The sequence below is a fragment of the Polyergus mexicanus genome, unplaced genomic scaffold (assembly GCF_030449975.1).
Source record: "Polyergus mexicanus isolate NDT 795.1 unplaced genomic scaffold, iyPolMexi1.0 SCAF_5, whole genome shotgun sequence".
Lineage (NCBI taxonomy): Eukaryota > Metazoa > Arthropoda > Insecta > Hymenoptera > Formicidae > Polyergus > Polyergus mexicanus.
The window spans coordinates 1,268,711-1,295,599 of NW_027223325.1; the positions used below are offsets into that span (position 1 = coordinate 1,268,711).

At 40.1% G+C, this 26,889-nt stretch overlaps 2 protein-coding genes and 2 non-coding genes across 6 annotated transcripts in view; 1 reads left to right on the top strand and 3 right to left on the bottom strand.

Annotated features, from left to right (window-relative positions):
• Positions 1 to 20,442, bottom strand: part of Mbo (nuclear pore complex protein Nup88) — a 62,693-nt gene extending 42,251 nt beyond the window's left edge. For both annotated transcript variants that reach the window (XM_070296314.1, XM_070296315.1), the window contains exon 1: positions 20,147 to 20,442. In XM_070296314.1, coding sequence (XP_070152415.1) covers positions 20,147 to 20,356 — 210 coding nt within the window. In that variant the 5' untranslated portion in view covers positions 20,357 to 20,442. The remainder of the gene's footprint in view (positions 1 to 20,146) is intronic.
• Positions 20,095 to 26,889, top strand: part of LOC138933532 (protein odd-skipped-related 2) — a 329,776-nt gene continuing 322,981 nt past the window's right edge. Inside the window, exons 1-2 of one of the 2 annotated variants that reach the window (XM_070296316.1) lie at positions 20,095 to 21,276; positions 21,591 to 21,673. The gene's annotated coding sequence lies outside the window, so the exon portion shown is untranslated. Of the gene's footprint in view, positions 21,277 to 21,590; positions 21,674 to 26,889 lie in introns of those variants that run through there. The other variant, XR_011446978.1, reaches the window with a different exon arrangement.
• Trnat-agu (transfer RNA threonine (anticodon AGU)) lies at positions 21,589 to 21,662 on the bottom strand. Its single transcript has one exon. It is a non-coding gene; the product is annotated as a tRNA-Thr (tRNA).
• On the bottom strand, positions 22,144 to 22,217 carry Trnan-guu (transfer RNA asparagine (anticodon GUU)). The gene has a single exon. It is a non-coding gene; the product is annotated as a tRNA-Asn (tRNA).

Below are 26,889 nucleotides of genomic sequence, written 5' to 3' on the forward strand. Positions count from 1 at the left end.
TAATAGACGATTACTTAAAATTTAATTGTATATTAAAAATTAAAAATTTGTAACAAATAATAGTTCAATTTTTGCTAAAAAAAAGTCAACTTAAAATAAAATTTTCGAGTAAAAAAAGTAATATAATTTTGGCACACTCTGTACATTAGTCACAAGAATGCTTTGATTTGCCTCGGCATGCGTATCCGCGCCAAAGTCTCGAAGACGCATCTGACAATCTCGCAACATCCGTTTGAAACGATGAGGGGGGAGGGGGAGGGGAGAGGGATTAAGAGGCACGTCATCAGCTCGTTACGCGCCAATTAAATGCGTACAGCTGGCCTGCCAAAGATATTAGAGGCATCCGAGCGAGCTCGGCCGGGGCCGAGCAAAAATAAGTAATTAGAAATACCGCATGGGTAATATACGGTGCAATTAAGACCGAAAGAGGGCCACCTAGCTGCCGGCAACAGCCTCTTCCTTCTCCGCCGCGCTCTCTTCGCCCTCGCCGTGCCGCGTACCCTACCATCCCCCTCGCGAGCTTCCGCGGGATCTGCTGCCGCTGATGGTGGTGCGCGTAAAGGGGGGTGGAGCCTCACCCGGATGCGGATTCATAATTAAACACGCCCTTAAAACAAAATCATTACGGCTGTGTCGACCGGGGCGGCTTCCACTCGTCCCGTCGTTTCTACCCTCCCCCTCTCATCTTTCTCCGCATATCCTCTTGCCCCCTAACCACCCCCCTTCTCGCTCTTTTCGCGGTAGGTGAGCCCGGCTTGAATGAGTGGAAAAGAGACAGAGAGACGCGAGAGAGATGTGCCAAAGGGACGCCTGGGACCTGGGACGTCCTGAAATAGCGTGCGCGGCCGGGACGGTGCGGGAAGAAGGACGGGAGGTGGGGATGATTTTGTCGATGTCCTCTACCGCGCGTTCCTCCACCACGCGTCTTCGCGAATACCTGGACACGCGCGTTGAGAGCGCATACAAGCGGGTGTAGATAGTACACGTTCGTAAGCTCGCGCGCGCCGGTAACAAGTAGGAGAATCGGAGAACGGCCAACGTACACTCGCATCACTTGCACCCCTACGCCTTCCATACATCACTTCCCTCGGGTAACTTCTGGATCGGCGAGGGTGGATCGTAGCGAGTCGTTCCCGCCTTCCCGCGGAAGAATCCTAATTCGAAGCGCACCATCTGACCGGAATCCGCGGCTCGGCTCCCGCGATTTTCTTTGCGTCAATCCCGCTCTTTCGAGACACGTAATTAGGACTTGGCAAATCTACGAATGGTATTTCCATTCCCCTTTTTCGCCTCTTACATTTCGCAACATTTCGAAACGATCGAGATTTTTTTAAATATTTCAGCAATTGAGATTTCAATGATACTTGTCTGATATAAAAAATTATTTATAAAATTTATTTATCATTAATAAATTACAAAAAGTTTGATGCACATTTCTTCTTAGAATTATAATATGATTATTGCGCAGAAATAGCTCTATAGATGTTTCAGCTTAGTGTGAGTTTTAATTCGTACTATGTAGAAGTGCTATAAATAATTGTATACAAGTCTAAATTTTATTATGTAGGGAACTTTTGGATAAAAATGATAATTCAGTATAAAAAATGATGTTATAATTAGAATATACGTTTGAATAACTGTTTCAAATCTTGCCGAGAATATAATATACGTATCAAAAGTGTGTTAAAAATGAATATTATAAATATGTATGAGAAACGTAGATCTTATCTCTAAACAGAATTCCGGTCCAAAAACCGCAAATCCACGCAACGTTACGTTGTCAGGGAGAATTCCGTAAACAAAATTTTTCATACGAAAATCCTCCGATCCCCGGGGGCACGTATCCGCGTGATGTATTTACGAAATGCACAAAGGATCCAGGGTTTCTATTTCCTCGAAAGCGCGCGGCGTACGTCGTTGGTACCGACGCCGCTGCCGCAGCCGCAGTCGAGATAGTAGCGGAACCAGGATTCGTTCCAATCGTAAATTTCATCCCCACTCTGTTGCAAAGGCAACGCGCTGCGCTACGTACTCGACTGGCTGTCGAGCAAGTGGATTCACCGAGTCGTACAAAACGCCGGACTAGCGCCTCGAAACGAGAGAGAAAGAGAGAAGAGAGAATGCCCGTCTTTCTCTTTCTGCCGCAGGTGCGGGAGAGGCAACAACGCGGGGATGGGTGAGACGAAATACGAGGTACGGAGGTAGTGGAGGCGCAACCACTTCGGTCTCGTACGGTGGGGGTGGAAGCGGCCACCGCCGCCGTCGGTTCCGCACACCTCACCCCGTGATGCTTAGGACGGGGGTTGGGCGTGCGAACCTCGACGAGGCATTCCGGGATTCGAACTGGTACCACCCACAAGGTCCATCGCGCCGGTCCGGCCACCCCCCGCGCGAGAAGCCGCTATTCTCTCTCTCACGATGCTTCGTAACGAACGGAAATTCTCCCCCCCCCCTTCCCCTCCGTCCTTCTTCCTTAGTTCGCCGTCATCGTTCCTCTACTGGTACCATCGAGCCAGTCATCGAGTGGCTCTCCAGGATTCGTTAAGAAAGCTCGGCTGCATGCGCAATGCATCGTGCGGAAATACGAAGGATAGGATCTTTCACATTGGACAGGTTGCAGACATTTTCTCTTGCAAAGTTTCATAAATTGTATGCCTAATGATTTTTGACGATGTATGAAAAGAGATCATCAACAGTCTCAATAATCAATAGATTTAATTCAAAATTTTAATGGAGATTAAAATACAAATCAAAGATACTTCTCAAAGATAAAAATGTTGCACAAATAAAGAATATTGTTTGATCAATCAATTTCACATATTGAATTGTGATCCTAACTGCAATTTTGCGAAATGTAACGTGTATCGCGCGAGATCTGGTAGAAACAAAAATTACGCTTTCTCAAAGTTTATAGCATCACGTTGTCTGTTTGTCATTTCGCTTATTGTCAGAAAGAACGGCAGAAAGGATTAAAAAGAAGAAGAAGAAGAAGAAGAAGAAGAAGAAGAAGAAGAAGTAGGGGTAGCAAAACATAGCGGTAGAGGCAGTTGGAAGAAGGCGAAAAGCAACGAAATTCGCAAACGAGTCACGATCCCCTAATTAGGAGACTAAATACCGCTGACGTTTTTTGCCGTTGCAATATTATCATATTTAGTATGCGCACTTAGGAAGCCGGCTTAAATAAGCCCCGGGACCGGGCGAGCTCGGAAGCTCCGTGCCAGGCGAGAGCACGAAGTGCAATAAGTTTCGCTGGTCGAGCTAAACGTCGTATATCTGCTGGAGCTTTAAATTGGTCCATGTGCTGGCATTTCTCAACATGGTCGGAGAATCAAAAGCGCAAAAACTGTCGTCGAAAAAAAGAGATGACTTCGAGTCTATCTTGATCGAACACGAATCGCAGCCGAATCGCTGCTTCGGACTTCGATTCGTGGCTTCGACCGGCATTGAAATCTCCTCTCTATCACGGCCGCGAATTGCATCCGCATTTCCGGCTGTTCCGCAGTTTTCAGCTTATGCATCAGTGTGAAAAGAATCTATCGATATTGTAGATATACGGTAGAAAGTTTGACAAAAGTTATATTTACATCTGTTTAATTAAAATGCCATTATTAAAATAATCGTTTACAAATTTTGTCGAATTGCACCAAGAATCGATTTATGAGAGGGACGAGGAACGAAGATAAGGAGAGGGATTATCAAGTCGCGTCAAGCTGGCATTCTTGGCGGAGGTGTCACGGGGTGGCATTCGCGAAGACGATTCAGAAAAGTTTTGATAGAGAGAGAGAGAGAGTCGAACGATGGACGAAACGTAAAAGAGACAGAAAGAAAAAGGGAAGAGAGAGAGAGAGAGAGAGTAACGAAAGGGAGAGAGAAGCACCAGTAACAGGCTACGAGAGGTTCTAATTTACCGGGACGCAGGGACTTTGCGTCTGAGGCTAACTGCTAATTTAAGGGTTAATTCCTTGGGAGACAAGTTGGCAGAGTTACGGCGAAAATATTCATGGCATTATGCATATGCTTAGACGGATGAGCGGACGTCGCTAATAAAAATTAAAAAGTCTAATTGCGAAAGAGTCGTCTTAGCGGCATTAAGATTCCTATCAATTTCTTTGTCATCTCAGAATCGCGAGGCAAGCATCGAGCTTTCTGTTATTGTCGGAAGTCAGAATTTTAATTTTATTTGATTAAGTTACTTAATACATGAATGTTTGTTGTTCTTTTCATATTCGTATTTTAATTGATACTATTAAGATTGTAAGAGATCATAAATAATGGAAATTTTTTAAATGTTTCCACAAATATCATTTTTTTTATTACAAATTAATAAATAAATTCCACGTATAAACATATATGTTGCTTGATGTTTCAATTGTCATTCATAGATTTAAATTATAGAAATGCTCTGCACAATACTCAATGAATTACTGTTTCGAAGCAGTTATGTAGGGATATGGCTCAAAGTGGGGTCGAAGAAAACTTCCTGCGTTCCCGTTTAAATTTCAATCGAAACTAATAAAATATTCCTTCCTTAAATATCTCTTTCCGTCGAAGGAAAGACGCACCCTCGACGCTAAAATCGCTTTTCGTTTGCATCGTCGCTTTCGTAATTTGATTTTCGCCTCGGGCGACAAAGGGCCATTGCAATTTCGTACTTCGATTTGTCAATTCCGCGATGTTCTTGCTTCCTCGACATATTGAATTGGCAACTGTATACGCAGAATGGAGAAACGCAACAGGAATGACGGAAAGAAGTCTTTTATGTGGGTGGAAATGGCACTCTGGGGTGACCTTACGATAAAATACATTCACCCTTTCTGTTATTCTCGCGATTTGCTTCTTCTATTCTCGAAATCGGAATTGAAAACCGGAGAGATTTCGGTAATATTTAGATATTTTTACATAGAAACCAAGTATGATATTCACACTTTCGAAGACGTAATATTCAGAAATGTAACCAAGACTTCTTTAGACGTTTAAAGAATTTTAACATAATTTGAACGTTATATTTATGTTATATTTATTGCAACGTATCTTGTAATAAAAAATAATTGTGTACTACATATAATCTCATTGTAAAGTTACGTTGATAAATAAATATTGTTTAAAGCAAATTTTGCGTGTCATAATTTTTATAATATAATAATTTAATAAAGTCATTGTCGATGAAAATAGAAATTAAGTTCAACATTCCGCTGAAAGTTTGTAAAAATATTCCGTCTAACAATAAGTAATGTAAATTTTCATAGACTGTTATACGCATAACGAAAGTGTCGTAGGAATGTATATATATATATATATATATATGTAACAAAAAAACAATTAATTTAACAAATAATTTCTCGCTCTTGCGATTATTTCTTGCGCCATTAAATGCTTGATGAATCTTTCATACACACGATGTTAATTTAAAAAGCTGCGTGATGTCGTTTGCACTTCGTAACTTTCGTCGCTACATCGGTGTGGCTGCGCTTGTGGTGAGTAAAAAAGTCGCACGAGGGTTGAAAAGCCCGACAGGAGGCTGACAGTCGGATTTGTACATTTTAAGTAGTAAGCCGGCTCTGTTCCGTTTTCCTTCGGTCCCTTATTTCGCGCGATAAATAAGGCCGTAACTCTACAGCGAAGGCGATAATTAAATCAAGACACTTCGGGCGTTTACCAGATTTTTTTTTTTCACTTTAGAAAGAAATTGAACCATCGCGATGCCGAGAAGAAATTCTTTAAAAAAACGACAAGGGAGGTAAGCGTAATCCCGCATATTCATTGAGATATCTCAAGAAAAATAAGGAAGATTCTAAAAACCCCTATTTGGTAAATTATTGTTATATTATAATAATTTAACAATATTTTTTTCTTAAAAAATATTAGTGCAAGTTTATAAAAAAATATGATTAAAAAGATTTTAATTAATGTGTTGATTTTGATATTTGGATATTACATGTATATACTTTAATGAAATGTTAAAGTAAAAATGCTTTATATTTCCTCTCTTTTGTCAGAGCAAATTAGTAAATTAGCTAAGTTGGTGATCAAAGAAACTCGATATGATAACGTAGGAATTACAGCCTATCATTTCTTCGTGGTACTAACGATAAGTAGAATAAGATCGCGCTGTCATTATGGTACAGTCGCGAGTTACGATATTCTACTCTCCTTTCTCGGCCGTCGAAGGGTCGCGTTCGTCGAGACGAGCGAGAGAAGCTTGTAAAAATAAAGGAAATTTATTTGCGTAATTTGAGCGGAAGCTGAGAGAGCTCGCATTCTGCGATCGCGTCTCCTCTTCTCGCGCCTCCACCGTCATCGTCGCCCCCGCTGCCGACATCACCGACCTGGCCGACACCGGTGGTACAGTGCTGCGGAGAATGGCAATATAGTTTCCCTAATGGCGCTTAAAAATCTTGAGAGGACGATATTAAGAATGTGACTACCGACGCCCGGATCCATGGTAGAAACGCAAGACAAAGATAGAGAATAAAATGAGTCTCTTACGAGCGAGAAATTGCTTTTGCTTTATCGATTTCTGTAAATTCATAATAAATTCCCAGAAGAAAGATGGTAAAAAAAATCCCCATTTATATTATTTAGTTTTATTATGCATTTATTCCAATGATTCACGGAGACAAGTAAACGAGAAAGTTTTATATTACATTTTTTTCAAAAGTTTAAGTATATATTAGATAATTTATTATTTTAAGATATATCATATAACTATACTATCAATTTTTAATAATGTGATAATCTTTGATAACATTACAACAGATATTTCATTTTAGTTATGTAAGTCACATTCGAATAAATAAGATGTCTTAAAATGAGCTTTAGATCATTTCAAGCACAAAAAATTTTCTCAGTTTTCACGATTTACCTATAGTGTGTGTGCGCGCGCGTATGTGTGTGTGTGTGTGTGTGTGTGTACATTATATTAGATATTACTAAATATCTGCTATTAGCAAAACGTTGTTAATCGTTAGAACGGAAATGGATTGGACTTCTAACTGCTTGGAGAAACGAGTTAAATGCGCAGTGAAACGGTCGCCGGTAATCCCGTCAGCACCCTTTTTGGCGAGTGGCAATATAGTTTCCCTAATGGCACTTAAAAAATTCTTAAAAAGACGATATTAAGAATGTGACTACGACGGAAAAGAGCCAAGGGTGGGGTTCGTAGAGCCGACCGGAGGAACACGGGAGGACGTCCAGGACAGGTCGGAGGTGGTTACGAGACTGGGAGTTAGCAGCCGTGGTTAATCGCCGTAAGACAAGCGGAGAAATGAGCGAACAGTAACGCGAGGGTGGCCTGTCTCCCTTCCCCGAGGAGTTCCCGTAGAGGTGGGATCGAGGTGGAATTTAAAGGAGTGTCGAGTGGCGCGACGCGGAGCAAGGGGTGGGAAAAAAACGCGAAGAAATTAAAGATGAACCTTCAGTGAAATGGGGCGTGAGTTTATAAAGACTCTCGTGCTACTACGCGTTTTACATCTAAGCCGAGTTTATCATTGTCGGCTCGATTGAGCCACATCTTAAAAATAGAAGACCTTTATATCCCTGTAGAATGTACGTGACAGAAGAAGAATGAATCAGTCGTCTCCAAAAATGCTATGTTAAAAGTGATACTATATTATTGATAATTATAGCAAATAATAATTAATAAATAATCTGCAATACATTTAATATGACGGAAGTTTACGAATACTTTATGCAAATAAAATTTTTTTAATATAATTGTATTTTTATCGATAGAGAGAGAGAGAGAGAGAGAGAGAGAGAGAGAGAGAGAGAGAGAGAGAGAGAGAGAGAGAGAGAGAGAGAGAGAGAGGGGAATAATCATTTTAATTATTTTACAATGAGTACTTGTATTATTTATCTAACTATTAATTAATAGTACAAATAAATAATACAAGTTGAAACAGTAGTAATCTGAATGGTAAATGGACTATTATAATGAATCCTTACAAAGTAATATAGCAACGGTATCTGTTGAATACAAAATATCAATCAGTTGCAGGGGTGGCTTGCGCGAGAAAAATACTCGGTAATTACGGTAGGTTCCCTGCATCACGGAGCGACCCCAATCAGCAAGTAAATACAGTCATCGCCGTGATTACTTTACGAGAAGAATTCGATTTCTTTTAAAGAGCTGCGCGCCACTTAAAGAAAGGCATCACATTTTTTACAGAGTCGACAAAATCTCACGCATTTCTCACATCGTAATTTCTTAAATGTATCGTCGATTGACATACTTACAGAGTGTTTCGTCTATTTATATTGTTCGTTCGTAAAGCACCAATCGTTACGTAGAAAACGACATGTGGCGGGGCCGGGGTTAATTTCATTCAGAGTTTATGTTCTCATCCTGACGAAACGGTAAGGTATTCCGGTCATAACGTTCGGCGTCCATTTTTCTTTCGTCCGCATCCCCTTCGAGGTCAGAAAATCCACGTCCGACTCAACCCGGGCAAGGGGACGCGGTATTATAACGAATCCTCGCGGAAATTAAAGGAAGGACCTTTATGTATTCTCTCGAGAATTCATACGTAGCCGGTTAATTACGAAATTTAAATTAACGCGAAAAATAGCGGCAGATCCGACGTGGGGTCCGACGGTTTTTAAGGATCTCACCCTTTTTAAGGCTACAGACTCGCCTACTTATTACGTTTTCTCGGTAGTTGGCGTACTCGCCTAGCGGAGTCCGTTATTTACCTACTCGAGGTTTTAATTACCTATCCCCCTACCCTTCCTCCTCTCCGACTCTCTAGGGCGGACAGAAAAGTAATCTTGGAAGTATGTGAAAGCCCGGCGGTGAATTCACGTAGCGGACGTTAGAAACAAAGTAGGTATACATATCGGTATGAATTTCTATTCTTTAATGAATACGAAACGTGTATGGTTGAGAAATATATTTTAGAAGCCCGCAACACTCGCTCTTCGAACGTCTGCTCTCTCACTCGGAAAAAGAAATGCATCGCGTAACAGAATATGCGCCTTTTACGCTTCTATTATCCATTTCGTATCTTCGCAACAGTAAAATTTTCTACCTGACACTATCTAGTGAAATTTCCATTCTTATCCTGGCATCGCTATTCTCGCCATTTTTGCACAATATACGGAAATAGCCTGGATACGGCTGTACCAACCGCGCACGAAGCGTCTACTAGTGATTCGCATAAATCGCGCGTACATCATAACAGTTTCCAATCGTAAGGCACAAACGGCACTGGCGTTTCGAGCGAGAGAAGTCGCATAAACTAGCCAGCTAGATGGGGGGTAAGAGGGATAAAGGAAGGCAATAATACTTGTTTGTCCAAATGTACAGCAGCAACCGTGGTGAAAACCGATGCTGATGCCCCCGCAGACGCGATGCCGCGCTGTATCGGAGTTACGATCGACATAAAAAGTTACAGTTACATTATAATAAGCTGCCGGCACGGCATACGCGAGCCGCGCGAAAAGGGGAGAACGATTCTCGGCGAGTTTATACGTCACCGCGGATGTAAATTCGCGCGAGGCCGCGCAGAAGGGCACCAGAAGTCCGCGATTTATCGCCGCGTAAAAGCGAAAGTCTCGATTATTGGCGCGTTTAAAGGCTCGTAACGGCGGTGTTTTACCGCTCGACACGAGTGTGAAAAGCGGCGAAAGATTTTCGCCGTTAACGGATACAATGCCAATCCGATGTGTTCCCTTGCGCTTTTATTCGCGATTTGTTTCTCGAATCATCATTTCTAAGTAAACATATTAAACGCAAATGCCTAATGTATCTTTTACGTAACAATTATTGATGTATCGTGATCTATTATATAGAGATGTATAAAAGATATTTCGAATAAAAAGTTGTAAAATATTTGACAGTATAAATTGTAAATATTGTATAAAAAAATATTAAAATTCTACTTGTCATATACACGTGTTCGTTCATATTTTCGATCATCGGATATTAATGCAAAACTTTTATTCCATGATTATCTATCGGCAGATATTGATAATATATATCATTTGAACCGCGGTTATGGCAATATCAAACGCGATATCATGTACGGCCGCTCGTAATATAAAGCGGCCGAGACGAAGTCGGAATAAACGGAAATTACCGGGGCCATCTTGTAATTATACGGCTAATAGGAAGGTAATTTAGTGTCTCGAACTCGAGTTACCAGCGCGGCGGCGTCGGCGGCTGCCGGTAGCCCGCGTCGGGGGCGGCGGCCTTCGCGGAAAATTAAAATAATAAACGGCATCGTTAGGATTCATCATCTGATTTTAATTTCCATTCCGAAATGATTGCGCATTATCTCCGGGGCCGCCCTGTAACACCGTTTCTGGATTTACTGCTCGAGGGCCGAGCCACGGACGAATTCGCCCGATTCGCGTTCGTTATTCCTTCTCCGTTTACTTCAATTTCATCCTCTTTTTATTCTTTTAGTATTTCCTGCCGCCTTCTCCATGTCATCCCTCTTTGGCAATTTAATAATATCACGATGGTGAGACTTGGATATTTGACGCAGGGTTCGATCAAATTCGCGATATTTCGATCGGCTATCAAGCGAAGTGAAATTCCATTATAAATGCGATTCGAACGATGGGATCGTAAGATTTTACGCTACTTAATGTATCTATCTTAAATTGAAAGTACTGATAATAAAAGTTTCGGGTCTTTATTACGAGTTAGCATTTATATTGGATGCAATTAGAACATATGCGTAGAATAGCTAGGGTTGCTACTTGTATCTTTGTGTGTATCTCATAAAACACATCAATAAATTAAAAGCTCGTTTACTGTAGATCGTTGTCATGCTCGCCGTTAGAGTCGTTGCGGCAGATTAAAAATTATACATTCATAAGTCGCTATACTCTCTGTTTTGCGAATTATATGCTATCACATTTTTTCGCCAGTCGTCGCGTTAATTGTCTTACTAATCTTACTTATCGAAAAGATTACAGACAATGAAGATACATGGTAAAAAAAAAAAAACTATATTTTTTTCTTTTTAAATGTATAGTTATCCGAATATTATATTTCAATTCATATCGATTTCAATATTCTTGACGATCAAAAAATACAAACTTATGCGTTCGCCTATTCATATACAGTGACACCGTTTTGAGCATCAAAGCGCTAATTATATTTCTAGTGGCGTTACGTTGTCGTGCGAAAAAAATATTTTAACGCTCGTTTTTTTTTATCCACCGAGGGCGATCAAAAAGCTCGTCGCAGCGACAACGTCGCGTGAAAAAATTGCGGTCGACAATTTGTTTCGGGGGGGTTTTTTTTTTCCCGAATCCGCTATCATCCCTCGTTCGTTTCTACGAGCTGCGCGTTATCACGATCGTTACCGCGGCCGGGATACGCGCATCAGACGATTTTGGAAAATAAAGTTTATCGCCTTCGCAGCCCGCGTCGCTTGGTTGCATAATAGGATGTCCGCCGACGAAACGTAGAAAGTATATTACCAACGCTAGCTTACCCCCGGTCGTAGGAGTTGACATAATTTTTATGCGCGCGCGCCGACGAATACGATGATGCTGGTGAACATGTTCCGGACCGGCAGGACAAAATTTCCTCGCGTTGACTCCTGATTTAATGCGTGTTCCTATGCACGGGATGTAATAACGCTTTGTCACATCAGGCGTGGAACTTAAATCAGGCCGCTCTCAAATGTGCTCGCGGCGTAACGACGAACAAGACAGTAAATGCATCGTAACTCGAGAAGAGAACGATGCATCATTCTTTACCTTTTCACATTTACTTCGAGCTATAAAATGCATATTTTCTTACAGAAAAATATTAAACTTTTAAAAAGTTATTAATTAAGGATATAAATTTAATTAGCGGATACGATAAAATTTATACGCCGCACGTTACAATAAACATTAGTTTATATTCATACTTTTTAGCACCGCTTATTAATTTTTTTTTTTTTTTTTTTTTTCGAGCATGCAAATCCCTGGCGGAGAAAGACGTCGAGAAAAAGAAACGACACCGTGTATATGATCGGAGAAATAAACTTTTCTATCGACGCGCGACTATCGCGACATAGTCCGATGTTCGTGCGTGTGTCGACCCCTTGAATCTTTCCCTTTCCCGACATCGCGGCCGAGGATACGAAACTTCGGAATACCTTCTCGAGAAAGCAGTCCGATTGTCTACGGGTGTACGGTTAGGTAAGTGGCTAATTAACATTACAACTACCTGCTACCAACGATGATGCCGTTGCGGTTCTTCGCCAACAACGACGACGACTCCCGGCATTCGCGCGCGTAGTCGCGTAATTTAAGTGTGCCACCGAAGACACGGTTTCGCCGCTACGCGACGCCGGGCATTATCATGGTAATTTGTTAGAAACAAACATTATAATTCGAGAAGACTACCAGCACACGGCGGGACGTGAGAGACGGTGGCTTCTTTCGGGGGTAAGAGTCCGTTGGTGTCGCGGGTCGCGCGGGGGTAGCCGGGTCGTCCGGAGAGCGCGAAGCGACGAGAGCCGCGAAGAAAGGGGGTGGGGGTGGGGGGGGGGAGGGGTGCGAGAATCGCGGGCAAGGGTTGAGACTTGGTACCCAAGTTAAAGGCGTAAGATCCGCCGTGTTTTGGACAGTGTCCATTGTCTCGGGGTTATTTATTAGAGACGGCGCCGCTGGCTTCGCCTTCTCTTGCCCATCCTCGCGCGAAGAGCGGGCGAAGACCGAGCTAAGATGGCACGTTACGCCATATAACGGCGCCGGGATTTATATCTCGGTCCTACTACCAAGACGCCATTATGCCACCGTCGTGGCCGGAACCCAGCCTCCCCCTCGCCCATCTCCTTCCGTGCCTATAGGTGGATCTTCTGTCCGCGAGTTCTCATCGCCGGTGATTCAATGGAGATTAAGGCGTTTCAAATGGGCTTTCGGCTGTGCCGAGCGATATGTATCGGACATAAAATGGAAATAGCTTGGTAATCTCGTGGAACATTTCGGGAATTATACAATTTCATTGTTTCCATCGGATTCTACAATCGAATGATGGAAAAAGATGACAGTTGTAAGAGACTTTCTCTTCTTCTTTATTTTATTTTATTTATTATATATATGTGTATCAAAATTAAATTTCTCTGTCAGAAATATATAAAAATTGTAGAATATATAAATATATCTCCCAATATATATTATACGTTTTATTATAATATTAATAAATTATTTTCAGATTTAATTCTTATTATATATTGATAGAAAAGTGATAATTTGTTATCGCTCCGTATTTAAAATACGATTGTATTTTTCGATGGATTAAGCGATATGCCGAATCTCAATATTTCTTCGTTAATATTTTCTATTTACAAATAAAAAAAAATCGTGTATAAAATAATATACGTAATTACTTTTGTCACAGTTGAGACTTTTGAGAACGCTCGAGAACGGTGTTTCAAATTGCGCGGAGAATCGTGAGAAAGAAAGAGAGCGCGAGAAAGGGAATAAGGTTGGATGGATATCTTTAGAAGTCGAGGGTGGTGCGGGGGCGAAAGCTCGAGCAGCCACCACTAAAATCCGTGCCGCGCGCCACTTCCTGCGCGAGGTGGAGCCATGGAATTATTAGATATGCAACCGCGACGGCTCGCCTCCTACAGGCATTATTAAACTTAGTTATGAATGCCCATTAAAACTGTAAAGGAAATGCATTAGCCCGCCAAGGCGTCCCGCGGATGACAAAGCCACCCCCCCGCGGAATGAGAGTCCATCCACTTTGCTCGCCCCTCTCTTCCACATTCGTCATAGAATAGACGATCCGATACGCTTGATATATTGAGATAATCATTTTAGTGACAAAGCCGCGTCGTTGAAAAATGTTTCATTACTATATCACATGTCCCCTTGAGAAATATATTATGACTTTTTAGTTATTATAGGTCTATAGATTGTTGCAAAAGTTCAGATATCTAATTTATAAAAATATTTTTTTGTTTTATTTCGCGAATAAAATTATTTCATAATTGATTAATTATGAAATAACTAATTAGTATCGATTAACATACATGATGCTTGAAAGAATGATTAGATTAATTGTTATAAAAAAATGGTGATTATACATATATGGAAAAAAAAAAAACCTACTAGACAAGTGGAATTGTAACTATTAGTAAATTATCATACTTGAGAATGTAAAGTCTCATCTAACAAAGCATACGTATATCTCGCGAATGATCCGGGAACACGTCGCGATAAAGTTACGGAAGAGTAAAATCTGAAGGTGTGCTTTTAGATTATGGGTTCCTAGGGCTCAATGACATTGCTCGGTTCTCGTCGATGCTTGGTCTTCTTGGGCGACCGGTCGGATTACAAAGACACGGCGCTATCGCTGTCGCAAGAGCCGCTCCGAGAAGTCTCTGCGAGGGGTTATTAGCGCGGAATTATTGTCATTGCCGGGGCCTCGCAGCCCTTTCACCGCTCATAGGCTATACACGCGGCGATAATGGAGGCCGGTGGGTGCGCGCCCGGTTCCTTCCAAGACTAAGGGCGTATACCGTATTTTAACGGGCAGCTTTGACAATGGACCGTCGTCGTTCTTGTATACGACTTCGCGGCTGCGAGAGATAAAGGTGCTAGTTCACGAGAGTACAAGAGCCGCATACATTCGCATTGTTGCGCGTGTATTGGCGCCGCCCTATGGCAGCTCGCTTCCGTCAAATAACATCGGCGATGCCGGTTTAAGCGTCTCCTTGACGATTCATTAAATTCTACTCCCGATGCCGAATAATTTTTACGACTTGCGTGTCCCGCATCGCGTCGCGTATAATTAATTCAATGCGCGTATAGTTACGAGTTGTTAACGTTATAAACTTTCTACCCGACAAATTTTTTAACGAATACCGGGAGAAATTAATTATATTTTAGGAAAAATTTTCATTTTTCATATATCAAATAGTCTGATAAAGTTCTTAATTAAAGTTTTCTTAAAAAGCGAGAATCACGTGAAATTAAATAATAATAAGAAATAAGAATAAAAAAAAAAAAAAAAAAAATTGCACATTTTAATTGTAATGAATAAAAATCAATATACAATGTCGTATATAACTTAACATAATGGAACATAGATATACATGTTATATTACATAATACTTATTGCCATATTCGAGGCATTCTCGATCGGGACATATAAGCAACGAATATACCGGCCGAATTTCGCGACGACCCTGAGCGATTATCTCCCCGACGTGACGTTCTCGAGGGCGCGCGTACATCCCTATTAATAAATGAGTCGAGACAAAGAGAGAAAGATTTCACCAGTTCACATAGGGCTACCACCGCTTTTTTCGCATCTCCGAGAGTATGACGCTTCGAGTGCTCGCAGAAAAGAGAGAGGGAAAGAGAGAGAGAGACGAAAAAAAAAAACAAGAGAACGTGGAAGAGAAAATGTATCCGTGCCGTGGAACGAAATACGAATGCCGAAAAGGGGGATGCGCGCGACGAGGGATGCACGGCCGATGTCTACCACAAAAGCCATTGTCCGCCACTTACTGAATTCGTCGAGCCTCCCTCGTTTTTCCCCTCCCCTCTCCCCCCGCGCCATATCCAGCGTACACACACACACAACCCGAAAGAGAAAGAGAAAGAGAGAACGAGCTATATGCGCGCCATCCGATGTAAAACACTTCTCGTGAATTTTATTGCTCTAGGTATGCCTTCTCTCGTATACCTCCGCGTGCGGAGCACAACGGCTAACCTGGCCCAGGAACCACGGCCATTCCCCGTATTTGCTTATACGCTCGGGCGTGAATCTGACCGCGGTAACATTCAGACGTACACGCACACGCGTACAAACGTGTGCGTGCGAATGAGTAGATAGAGGTACGCGTACGTCGTAGTTATGGCTTGTGTATACACGTAGGACGCGCGACCGCACGTGTATTTACCAGCGAGTAGGCGGGTCCGCAGTTACAAATGTCACCGTAAAATTACTTTTTAATTATCGTCGAGAGGATTTCGCTTATTACGCGATATTCCGCTCCGCTCCTGAGACGGAGTCGGCGACGGTGGAGGAGGGAATCCGCCTGAAATTTTCTATTTTGTTCGCGCCGTTGACCCTAGACTCGCCGCAACGGTACTTTTAATTTAGATAAGATTGCCCCCCCTTTATACGTCGCGAGGCATATAGAAAGCCTCACGTAGGCCGTTGGCATCGCACCCTTGCTCCCGAATCGAAGTAACTCTTACCTTCGGCGCGATTGCAATCGTCCGCGTTTCACATTTTTAATCGCGTTGGATAACATGAAAAAAGATACTGTAAAGAATCGCAGATGATAATACAAGCCACGTTGTGCATGTTCTCAAAAACCGCGTTTTATATTAAATTTTACTTTTAATTAATTATGTGTCTCATTCAATGTTCCTCTATATCTTTTCCCTACATTTACTTCGTTTATAATTGTCTTTCGACAAACTCTCGAATGTTAAGAAAATTATTTTACAAAACACGAGATAAAGAAATGAATAATCATATACAATACATCGAAATCTTATTTAAAAACGTGTAAGAGTTTCTCTATACAAATTTTTCATTCATTATTCGTCGATAATAATATTAATCCTCGCGTATACAGCTATCTTAAATACATATTAGCGGTTTAAATAAACTCCGAGTAATTTAACGCGATTCACAAAACCCTCGTTTGTTCTCGATAAGTACCTAGAAGAAGACACGACGCCGAATGAAAAGTTCGGCCAAGAAATGGCCCTCTCTTTCGTCCGCCGAATATTATCTCGGCGACAGCGCGGACGATTCGTTTGCCCGGCGGTAAATCCGCGAATTAAAGAACTTATTCCATTTGGGCAGCCAAAGGGGTGTGAAAGCTTTCGCGTTCGTATTATCTCTCGGCCCGGTCGTCGGAGACGGGGAAACGGGAGGGGGAGGGAAAGGGATGCGGAAAAAGGGAAAGAGAGCGTAACCGACAGGAAGGCGAGGACGAAGAACGAGGGCCGCGAGTGACCTGGCGAAAGGCGCGGGAGGAAGAGAGAGAGAGAGAGAGAGAGAGAGAGAGAGAGAGGGAGAGAGAGAGAGAAGGGCGAGAAGGAGGGAGAGGGCGCGTTTAGACGTTCGTTCCGCTGGTAACAAAGATAACTCTATGCAATAAAAATGATTCAAAGTTTCCCGCAGCGGCGGATGGCGGTTCCGATGGCGGAGCGGTTGACAATGGTGCGTCTTTGTCTCCGTCCCGCGCCACCCTCCGTCCTCGCCGCCACTTCTGTCCCACCGCCACCCCCGTCCGTATCCTGCGACACCTATCTTCCGGTTTAAAGTCCCGGCGTGCGCGCTAGAGAGGAACCTCGCTAACTTTTATTATTTACGACCGATATTTCAGCCAGGCCCGAGCGCATACATTTAGTAGCGAGCGAGCGAGCGCGATGTGTCCGCGCCGAATGCGTCGACGTCGTTTAACGCGATCGACGCATTCGAGAAATCGTCTAAGATTAGATAATCGCTTAATCTATCGTACTAATTCGTCAACATTAGGAATTTCGAATTATCGAAGCTTTATACTAACGTGTTTTGTCACCCTTTCTCCACATTGTTCGACTTTGACGCGATGACAAGAATGTTGAGTCAAATTGATTAAACTTTAATCGATTTCTGATTTAAATCAACGATGATTAATCGTATATCTACCGAACGTAGCAAAGGAAATATTATGCCATCGCGTTATTAAAACGACAGCTGAGTGAAATTAATCGAATTCCACGGCTTATCGAATCAACGGGTGAACGAGCGACGATCGGTACCGAGAGACCATCGGACCCTCCATCCGCACTTATTTCTCTCCTCCTCCTCCTCCTCCTCTTCCTCCTTCTCGTCACCCTCGCGGGTACCTTTATCTACCTACCTAGCTATACGCATACGCGCGCGACCCTTCCCCCGATGAAGGGTCTGAATTTGCATTTTATTCGCAGTCGTGGAACCGCGGGTCCGTCCGTGCGGCCAAGGCTCTCCTCCGCGGCGCGGACATTTATTTTAATTAAATTACTCCGGAGCGTCGAACAACCCATTTCCTATAAATTATCCCCTCGCCGCTCTTTTGCGTTCGCGCGCGCCGAGGCATTAACGTAACCCGCTGATCCCGCGGTGCCATTGAAATGAAATAAAAGCACCAGCGGCCACAGCGCGAGGATGGAACGTACCGCTTCACCATTCCCAGCCGCGCGATCCCGTCGCTTCCCTTTCATTTACCCCGCAATCATTTTCCGCGAGTGCACCGGTAACGCCAACTAGCCTCAAGTTGCCTCGAGGAAACAAATTCTCTCGTCATGCTTTCCCTGAATTTCTTTCTAGACTTTTATCGATTTGTACCGACATTATTTAAGCCATCGTATATATTTTTAAGAAATGTAAAAAAAATATATTTCCGCCGCCTTGAAATGGTCTAAAGACTTTGAAATGCTTCGATTGAAAGAAAATGGTATTGATAGAAAATATCAATTTTAATTAATATATATATTTAGTTTTATAAAATTAGCTTCAAGTTACTTTAAGGAAACAAATTCTCCCGTGATGCTTTCCCTGAATTTCTTTCTAGGCTTTTATCGATTTGTAGCGACATTATTTAAGCCATCGTATATATTTTTAAGAAATGTAAAAAAAATATATTTCCGCCGCCTTGAAATGGTCTAAAGACTTTGAAATGCTTCGATTGAAAGAAAATGGTATTGATAGAAAATATCAATTTTAATTAATATATATATTTAGTTTTATAAAATTAGCTTCAAGTTGCTTTAAGGAAACAAATTCTCCCGTGATGCTTTCCCTGAATTTCTTTCTAGGCTTTTATCGATTTGTAGCGACATTATTTAAGCCATCGTATATATTTTTAAGAAATGTAAAAAAAATATATTTCCGCCGCCTTGAAATGGTCTAAAGACTTTGAATTGCTTCGATTGAAAGAAAATGGTATTGATAGAAAATATCAATTTTAATTAATATATATATTTAGTTTTATAAAATTAGCTTCAAGTTGCTTTAAGGAAACAAATTCTCCCGTGATGCTTTCCCTGAATTTCTTTCTAGGCTTTTATCGATTTGTAGCGATATTATTTAAACCGTCACATATTTTTAAGAAATATAAAAGAAATATATTCGCACTGCCAATTATGAAATAGTTTAAAACTCCGAAATGCTTCGATTGAAAGAAAATGATATTAATAAATTATTTGAATCAATATATATATTTAGTTTTATAAAACTAAGTCTCAAGTTGCCTCGAGGAAACAATGGATCTCGTAATGCTTTCCTTGAAATTTTTTTAGACTTTTATTGATTTGTAGCGATATTATTCAAACTGTTATATATTTAAAAAATATAAGAGAAATAATCGCCTTGTGTGTCGATAGAACATATCGATTTTTCTCAATTTGTATATATTTATAAAAGCCACACACATTTTATTAAGAAATATATATCGATGCATCGTTTACGCCTTTTCTTTTAGTATTCTTCGAAATAAGATTATTGAAAATATAAGATTAGAAGAAAAATTGATATTATAATATGCAAATTGATCTTAAATATTCTCATTTACATTTTGTATAAATGACTATTTTTAGGCAATTTTGTATGTTATTATTATAAGACATAAATAACTTTAAATAATATAACATGAAATCTTACATATATCCTATTATTCCATGATTTTAACTGTAGAAATATTTTCATCTTTTAAATTGGTTGACATTAAAAGTAAAAAAAATAATATCGCTTTTCATTTAATTTCGTAAATACTTTCTCTAATAATTGATAACATAAATTTTTTACACTCTCTTTAATTATCGTTATCATCTCGTATTGTATTTTTGTTTAAACAAACCGCTAAATTTACGTAAGAAAAATATATGTCATACAATGCGATATAGCACATACCGAAATAATAAAAGTCCTCATTTCCTGGAGCATCTATATGTAAAATTATCAAATATCAGTGAAAGACATCCTTATCGTTTAACGTTTAACACACCATGTGGAAAAGCGGCGCGCGCGTTAGCAACCGATGTAACGTTAAGGTTAGGTAAGGTTAGATTGCGCGATACACACAGCGCGCTACGTATTTACGTAGAAACGATGCTTTCGTATTTACGTGCGAACGACAGAAACATTCTTCGTCAAACGACGAGCATGGCATGCATAACGAGAGAGACAGTGTACTCTCACCTGATAAGGGACGTCTTCGCCGAGATTACCCAGAGTCGCCGCGACGTTGAATGTGTGCACGCAACTCTTGTCCGCATTCCACGCGTACAGCACGTTGTCGCGTACTTCAAGGATATTGCGTGTCTCCTTAGCACCGCACGACAGGCTCCCTCTAATGTCCTTGAACAGTCGTTTATCGTTAAGCCGCAACAGATCCGTGCACGATGACATGTTCTCGAACTGCGAAACGACGAGGCGAGGTTATAGTATAGCGCGCGGGACCCGATACAACAACAAACTTCGTCTGCCGCGCAACAGTTGTTACTCCTGCGATCAATATGGCGGCCGTAGGTAGTTCGCAAATCCATCGTTGGTGGCCCTGCTTCGCGCCACTTCTCACCGAGTTTGTGTACGTGCGGTGCGGCAAGTGTATGATTTCGCGTGCGTTTAACTTTTATTTTTTGCAAATATCGATGCTTACGCGCATCGTCCACTATAATCGTAATCGTCTCGCGAAACGATCGTCAATCGCGGTGTAGTATTCGCTCGATTGTCCGCGACTTTATTATTTTACATCGGAATAATATTGGTAATCGATGTATCGCGAGCGACAGATTTTTCTCCGAGAGCGTCGAGGCTGGTAAATATTTACTTCGCGAAACAACCGCCGCGCGGCGTGGGTGTTTGCTTCGCGGCCATCTTCCCGCGCTTTCATATTCAAGTGGCGCCGCAAGTGTGATTTCGCGGACGATCAATCCATATTTTTTCCATACGAATATCGACGTTCGTGTGCGCGATCACGGGTTATTAATCGTTTCGCGAAACGCTCGTTCATCGCGTGTAATATTGTAGCGTTCGGTTTTTTGCGTATGTTTACGTTCGAAGTAAGTGTGATTTCGCGAGTGATTCTTTCGCGAACGTAGATGCTCCGCGAGTGTGTATGTGATCATCGTAACATCGTAACCGCAAAATAATCGTTCAGTGCAATGTCGCGTTCGATTCGGCCAGTCTTCCGCGTGATTTTTAATTCGAATGATAATAAATGTTATCGCGCGAGTGTGTTCCTGTATTCGTTGCAAAATATCGAAACTGTACATGTTATCGAAACGATACACGGTGTTTGTTCAATTTCGAGATCGATAAGCATTCAGGTAAGAGATTACAACTATGCGATTACAACTATATTTAAAATGTATTTGTATATATATGTATTATAACATAATGTCATGAATCGATCTCGTGTAATTTTTGCCAAAAATATTATATTTAACACACACATACATACACACATTTGGTTACTCTAATAAAATAAATTTATTACAGTATAAAAAAAATTCTAAAACAAATATTTTTTGTTTCTAAAATTTATTACAGTATAAAAAAAATTTTAAAGCAAATATTATTCGCTTCTAAAATTTATTACAGTATAAAAAAAAATTTCAAAGCAAATTTTATTTGCTTCTAGGCCCCGGAGGGATTCGAACCCTCGATCTCCTGTTTACTAGACAGGCGCTTTAACCAACTAAGCCACGGCGCCGTTGGATACGGGTGAGTACCTGTAATTTATCAGCGTGCGTATATCTTTTTAGAATTATAACATTATATTTTCAAAGGCAAATCATAATTTTTATTTACGACTGCTTCTGTTATATATATATATATATATATATATATATATATATATATATATTTCAGATATTTTCTCAGTACAAGATATCATTAATATTATTAGAAATGGCATAAAAATATATCGATACGTAGTCTGAATTTTAAAGTATATTCAGAGTGATTTTTAAATTTCTATTTATAAAATACTTTCTTCTTTCTCTCTTAAATTCTACGATACATTACTCTATAAATATATAGATTCTCTTTATTACTTTATAAAAATTTCTATTTTTATTAAAATTTACTTTTTCCACTAAATTGAGTACAAATCTTATAGAATGTATCTTTAATCATTTTTATTTGCACATAGCAAAATATTATTTATATTTAGAATTAATTTGCAAAAAGAACGCCCCCGGGTGGGCTCGAACCACCAACCTTTCGGTTAACAGCCGAACGCGCTAGCCGATTGCGCCACGGAGGCTGTTTGATTGTCCATCTTTAATAGATCATAACAGCCTCCATCCTCTCTTTCTCTCTCTTTCTTACTTCATATACATAGTGTTAGTTTTTATATATTTTATCTTTTGCTACATGTATATACGAGAGAAATAATAGTAGTGTTATCAAATAATAGTATAAAATAATATTTACTAAATCAGAATTATGCGAGTGAGATAACTTTAACACTGTTAAGAAAAATGTGATACTAAAACATTTTTTATAGTAAATCAAATTCGAATAACAGTTACGAAAAGAGATTGTTTAATAGATTATTAAGAGAGAAATACGAGAGTAAGTATGTCAATGAGATCTGCAAATTACAATACTTGGTACATGCAAAGCGATTTGCAATTCATTTTTCGATAAGGGTGGACGATGGGTTACATTCTAGAACTGCTCCCTACTACTACTACTACTACTACTACTACTACGAACAAACGTTCGTATCTATAGATTCGTGGCATACTACGATACAAATCGAACAGATGTGTGTCGAGGCAAGAAAACTGTCGCGATGAAATATCGCTACGCATTGTAATAAATTTGTTAGTCAAAGTTGCGTCGCGTGTCGCCGCGGCGATAATATGCGCGTACACAACGGGAAATAGTCCGGCAGTTGCATCGAAATTATATACGGTTAATTAAATGGGGTCGGCTCATTAGTAACTGTCTATATGCAAGGCGATGGGCGAGACGCGATTGGAGGGTGGTCCCAAGGTGATTTATCCGTCACGATGGATCGCAGATGTTCGACTGGTACGCGACGCGGGTCATCACAATACCGTAATTAGTATGATAGCGCATCTACCATGTATGTATGAATGGCGAAAACGCACTATTGCATGATATGTATATTATAGAAAGTAATTGTTGTGCAATATTATTTTCCGAGACAGATAAAAAAAATTTAGAACATGTTATTTTCCAACATAATATAGGTCAAATTAAAAACATTGCCGATTGTTTTAATGAATAATTATTTAATCATATCAAATTTATTTTTTATTTCTATATCTATGTCTTTTGTGTCATGAGGAGTGAGAAATATAATGTAGTTCTTACTTCGCATTAATCTAAAACGTAAATGATTGATATATTAATTTCTTTACGAAATAGTAGATATCCCATCACACATCTCAAGATTTGCTCTTAAAGATCTCCACCGAAAGGAGACCTTCTGGTTCAGCGATGGTGACACTAACGGTCCGTTTAAATTGTGCGTTTAATTACAAGTAAGAGACAGCCGCCGCGAAATTTATCGGTCACTGTTATCGTCCCCTTCGTTCCTAATCTACAGAGCAGATATCTACGCTAAACACAAGAGAACATATCCTTCGTCTGCAATAAGACGCTTCTCATTGCTTTTTAGTACCTCTTCCCGGAGAAGCAATTAGATTTATCAAGTATGCATATAATTTACTGACATTATAACTACAATATGGGGCCATCTCTTACAATACATATGGAAGAACCATGATTGAAAAATCGTTATATATCTTTTCAAATTATTGATTCGAAATAGATACACACGCATGTGCACATATTTCAAATGCTTCTATTGTATATGAAAACATTAAAAAAATATTAACAATTAATTAACATCTGATCTTAGCCGGCGATATAACGCAATGATGTTGTATAAATAATATTATTTCAAATTTTTGAAATTTATTTTAATTATCGAAGAATTCTAGTTGCGTGTAAGTTCAGATACTACTTGCGTATATTGTTATCGTTAGAGAATACATGGATCTCGCTTCTTATTGGATAGGAATTTATGGCCATAAATTTAACCGGTTGAGACGGTCGAGAGGTTGAGCTTCCTCTTGGAAGTTTACAATCCCTCATTCTCCCTATCCTGTAACCAACATCCGCTCCCTCTCCCACTCGCGTTTTCCTCCCCTTCTCGGTACGGAAAGCACGGTACTTTACAGACCATGGTAGATGTCTATGATGAAGGTGTGCACATTCTAGGATACACCGGGCTTGTAACGTAACGATGTAACGGGTGAGCATTGCACTGAAATCATGATGAATTCATTCAGAGTGCGAATTAACATCCGGTGGGGAGTAAGTTTCGCTAAATGCCCCGGAAGAGAGAATGCATGCGAAACCGGCGATCATCAATATTACATCACGGTAAACCAAAGTTGAGATTTAGCATATTTTGTTTGCTCAAGAAATCACTAGAATTTATTAATCGTTTCAGCTCCCCCCCGTGCGCGAAATTTGTTATAAATATATAATAGTTCCATATGAATTTTATCGGTACACATCTCTTTATTTTATATTATGATTATGTTTATTAATTAATGTATTCTCGCGTTGTATTCTCTCCGTTTATTTGATGTAAATTAATTATTTAATAGAAGAGTAGGAAATAGGAAAGATAATATGTGATTTAAAATAATTTTGGAGTGCATCGAATACTGATCTTGTTCGATAATGAGGATTTTGATTAAAATTACTGCAATAATAAAGATACTTGTGTAAAGATATTGTAAGATTTATGCGCACATTAAGAAAAATTATTTTAAATTTGAAAAGTTGCATAATAATGAAGAAAGATTGTCAGAAGGTATCGCGGTAGTCTATGTTGAGACATAGCGTGAGCTCTATAACAAGTTGTCGTTTCGGTGTCATAAGTATGACGTTTCTCCGCGCTGTTCTTGGTTCGTTTTTCTCATTCAATCAACTAATAGCCTGCAGGATGAAGAGCACGATAGAACAGATCACGAACACCCGGTAGACAATACGTCTTGGCACTCGTAGGTCATTGTGGCGTTGAAAGGGAGTAACTTATAGGGGCATTGGGAATTACCAGTTTATTATTAGGGAGATAGCATGGAGGGCCAAGATCAGGGGTTGCTGTTAATTCTCCTAACACTTGGCTCCCTGGAGAGAACACGCTGCCTTAAGACTTCCTCCTTCTCGACTCATCCCATTGCGCGGCCGACATCTTGAATCGCTGCCGTGTTAATTAGTACGACTTTAAACGCGCCCGCATGCGGTAGCAATCGGGATTCTCTGAAATGATTTCGCCACTCTCTGGAAAATGTGAAGTTTCGTACGTAGTCTCGGGATAAAAAATTCTAGTAAAGAATTTTTAATTTCCAACACGATCACACACATTTTGTGTTTTATAATATACAATTCGTGCATTTATGTAAACGATAAAAATTTCTTTTAAATTTTGATTTAAATTATTTTTCAAGTAAAGCACATTTAAAATTTGACGAAAACTGATTTTAGTTGAAATGTTGAAATTAATTATTTGTATATATCTTTGCTTTTGTTAATATATTCGAGTTTATTAAAGGTATTCGGAAAAACGCAATTTAAAAATGGTATATTTAACAATAATAATAATAAATTAATATAACAATGGTATGTTTAGAGAGAAATATATGAAATATCATATATAATTCCAACTTAATTATTTAGTGTTTCGGATACCCTCTCCTTCTCCTATACGAGAGAGGAGAAGATAAAATATCTTTCGCCACCCTCTTTAATCCGGATACGAAGGTGAAACATTTTCGGAGGCTTGGAAAGACGAGTCGGCGGGGCTTTGACGTATGGAAGATGTCAGTTGCGGGCTGGCACGGAGGTGTCGTCGATTCGTCTTCCCTTTAGCCGCCACCTTTCGCGAATCCTTTCTGTTCCGCTATCCTTTACGTTATATAAATGGTGTCCGCGTCTGGTAGCCGCTGGCAAAATTTCACTGGCCTCGCCACAGATTGTTCTATTTTCGGGACACTTCGATTTATCAATCGGTTTCATCGGGTTTCTCTCGGCGAGACTGGATCCTGGATCTTCTAAATTTAGCTGTTTTTAGGATTTCAACAATATTTTTATTAAAGAAGGTTTACCTTAATTAGGTACATTATGCAATTTATTTTTATTGTTAATAGCAACTTTTCATATATCCATGTCAAAGTCTGATCTATCTTTTTAGTTTTAAGGGAAAAGCGATAAACGGTTGCTTTTTTTATAATATGAATATAAGGACGATTATAGAACTGCGGCGTGTATAGATATTTATAGATTTTCACGTGTCGAAAAGTTCTCGAGGAGCAGACCTTAGCTCTTTTTCTCAAAAGGCCATAACGAGGTCGACTGGGCTAACTATGCCAATAAATCAGCAGCCTTAATGAAAATGTGACGCTATCCGTTGCAAGAGCGCTGAACGAGCCATCCTCTCTCTCTCTCTCTCTCTCTCTCTCTCTCTCTCTCTCTCTCTCTCTCTCTCTCTCTCTCTCTCTCTCTCTCTCTCTCTCTCGCTCCGTTCGCTGTTTAAATGAAATGAAAAGAACGTGGGGCACTGGAAAATACCCTCCTAAAAATATCAAGATAAGAGCGAGTCGGCGACGAGGAGTTCTGTCCAGAATGAAAGATGGGAGTAGCTCGTTTCGTAGGATAGAAAAACGCGCGAAAACGCGGTATTTCTATGAACAAATGGACAAATCGGTTGCACATCCGCTGATAATTTATGCTATAACGTTATTGGAATTTGGTCCAATATAACAAATATCTTGACTTAAAATATTTATATGTATACGTCGCGCATATTATATTATTATTGTTTATATAATTAAAAAAATTTTTAAAGTTATAATTTTAAATTTTTTAACCTAAATATTGTTAACGCG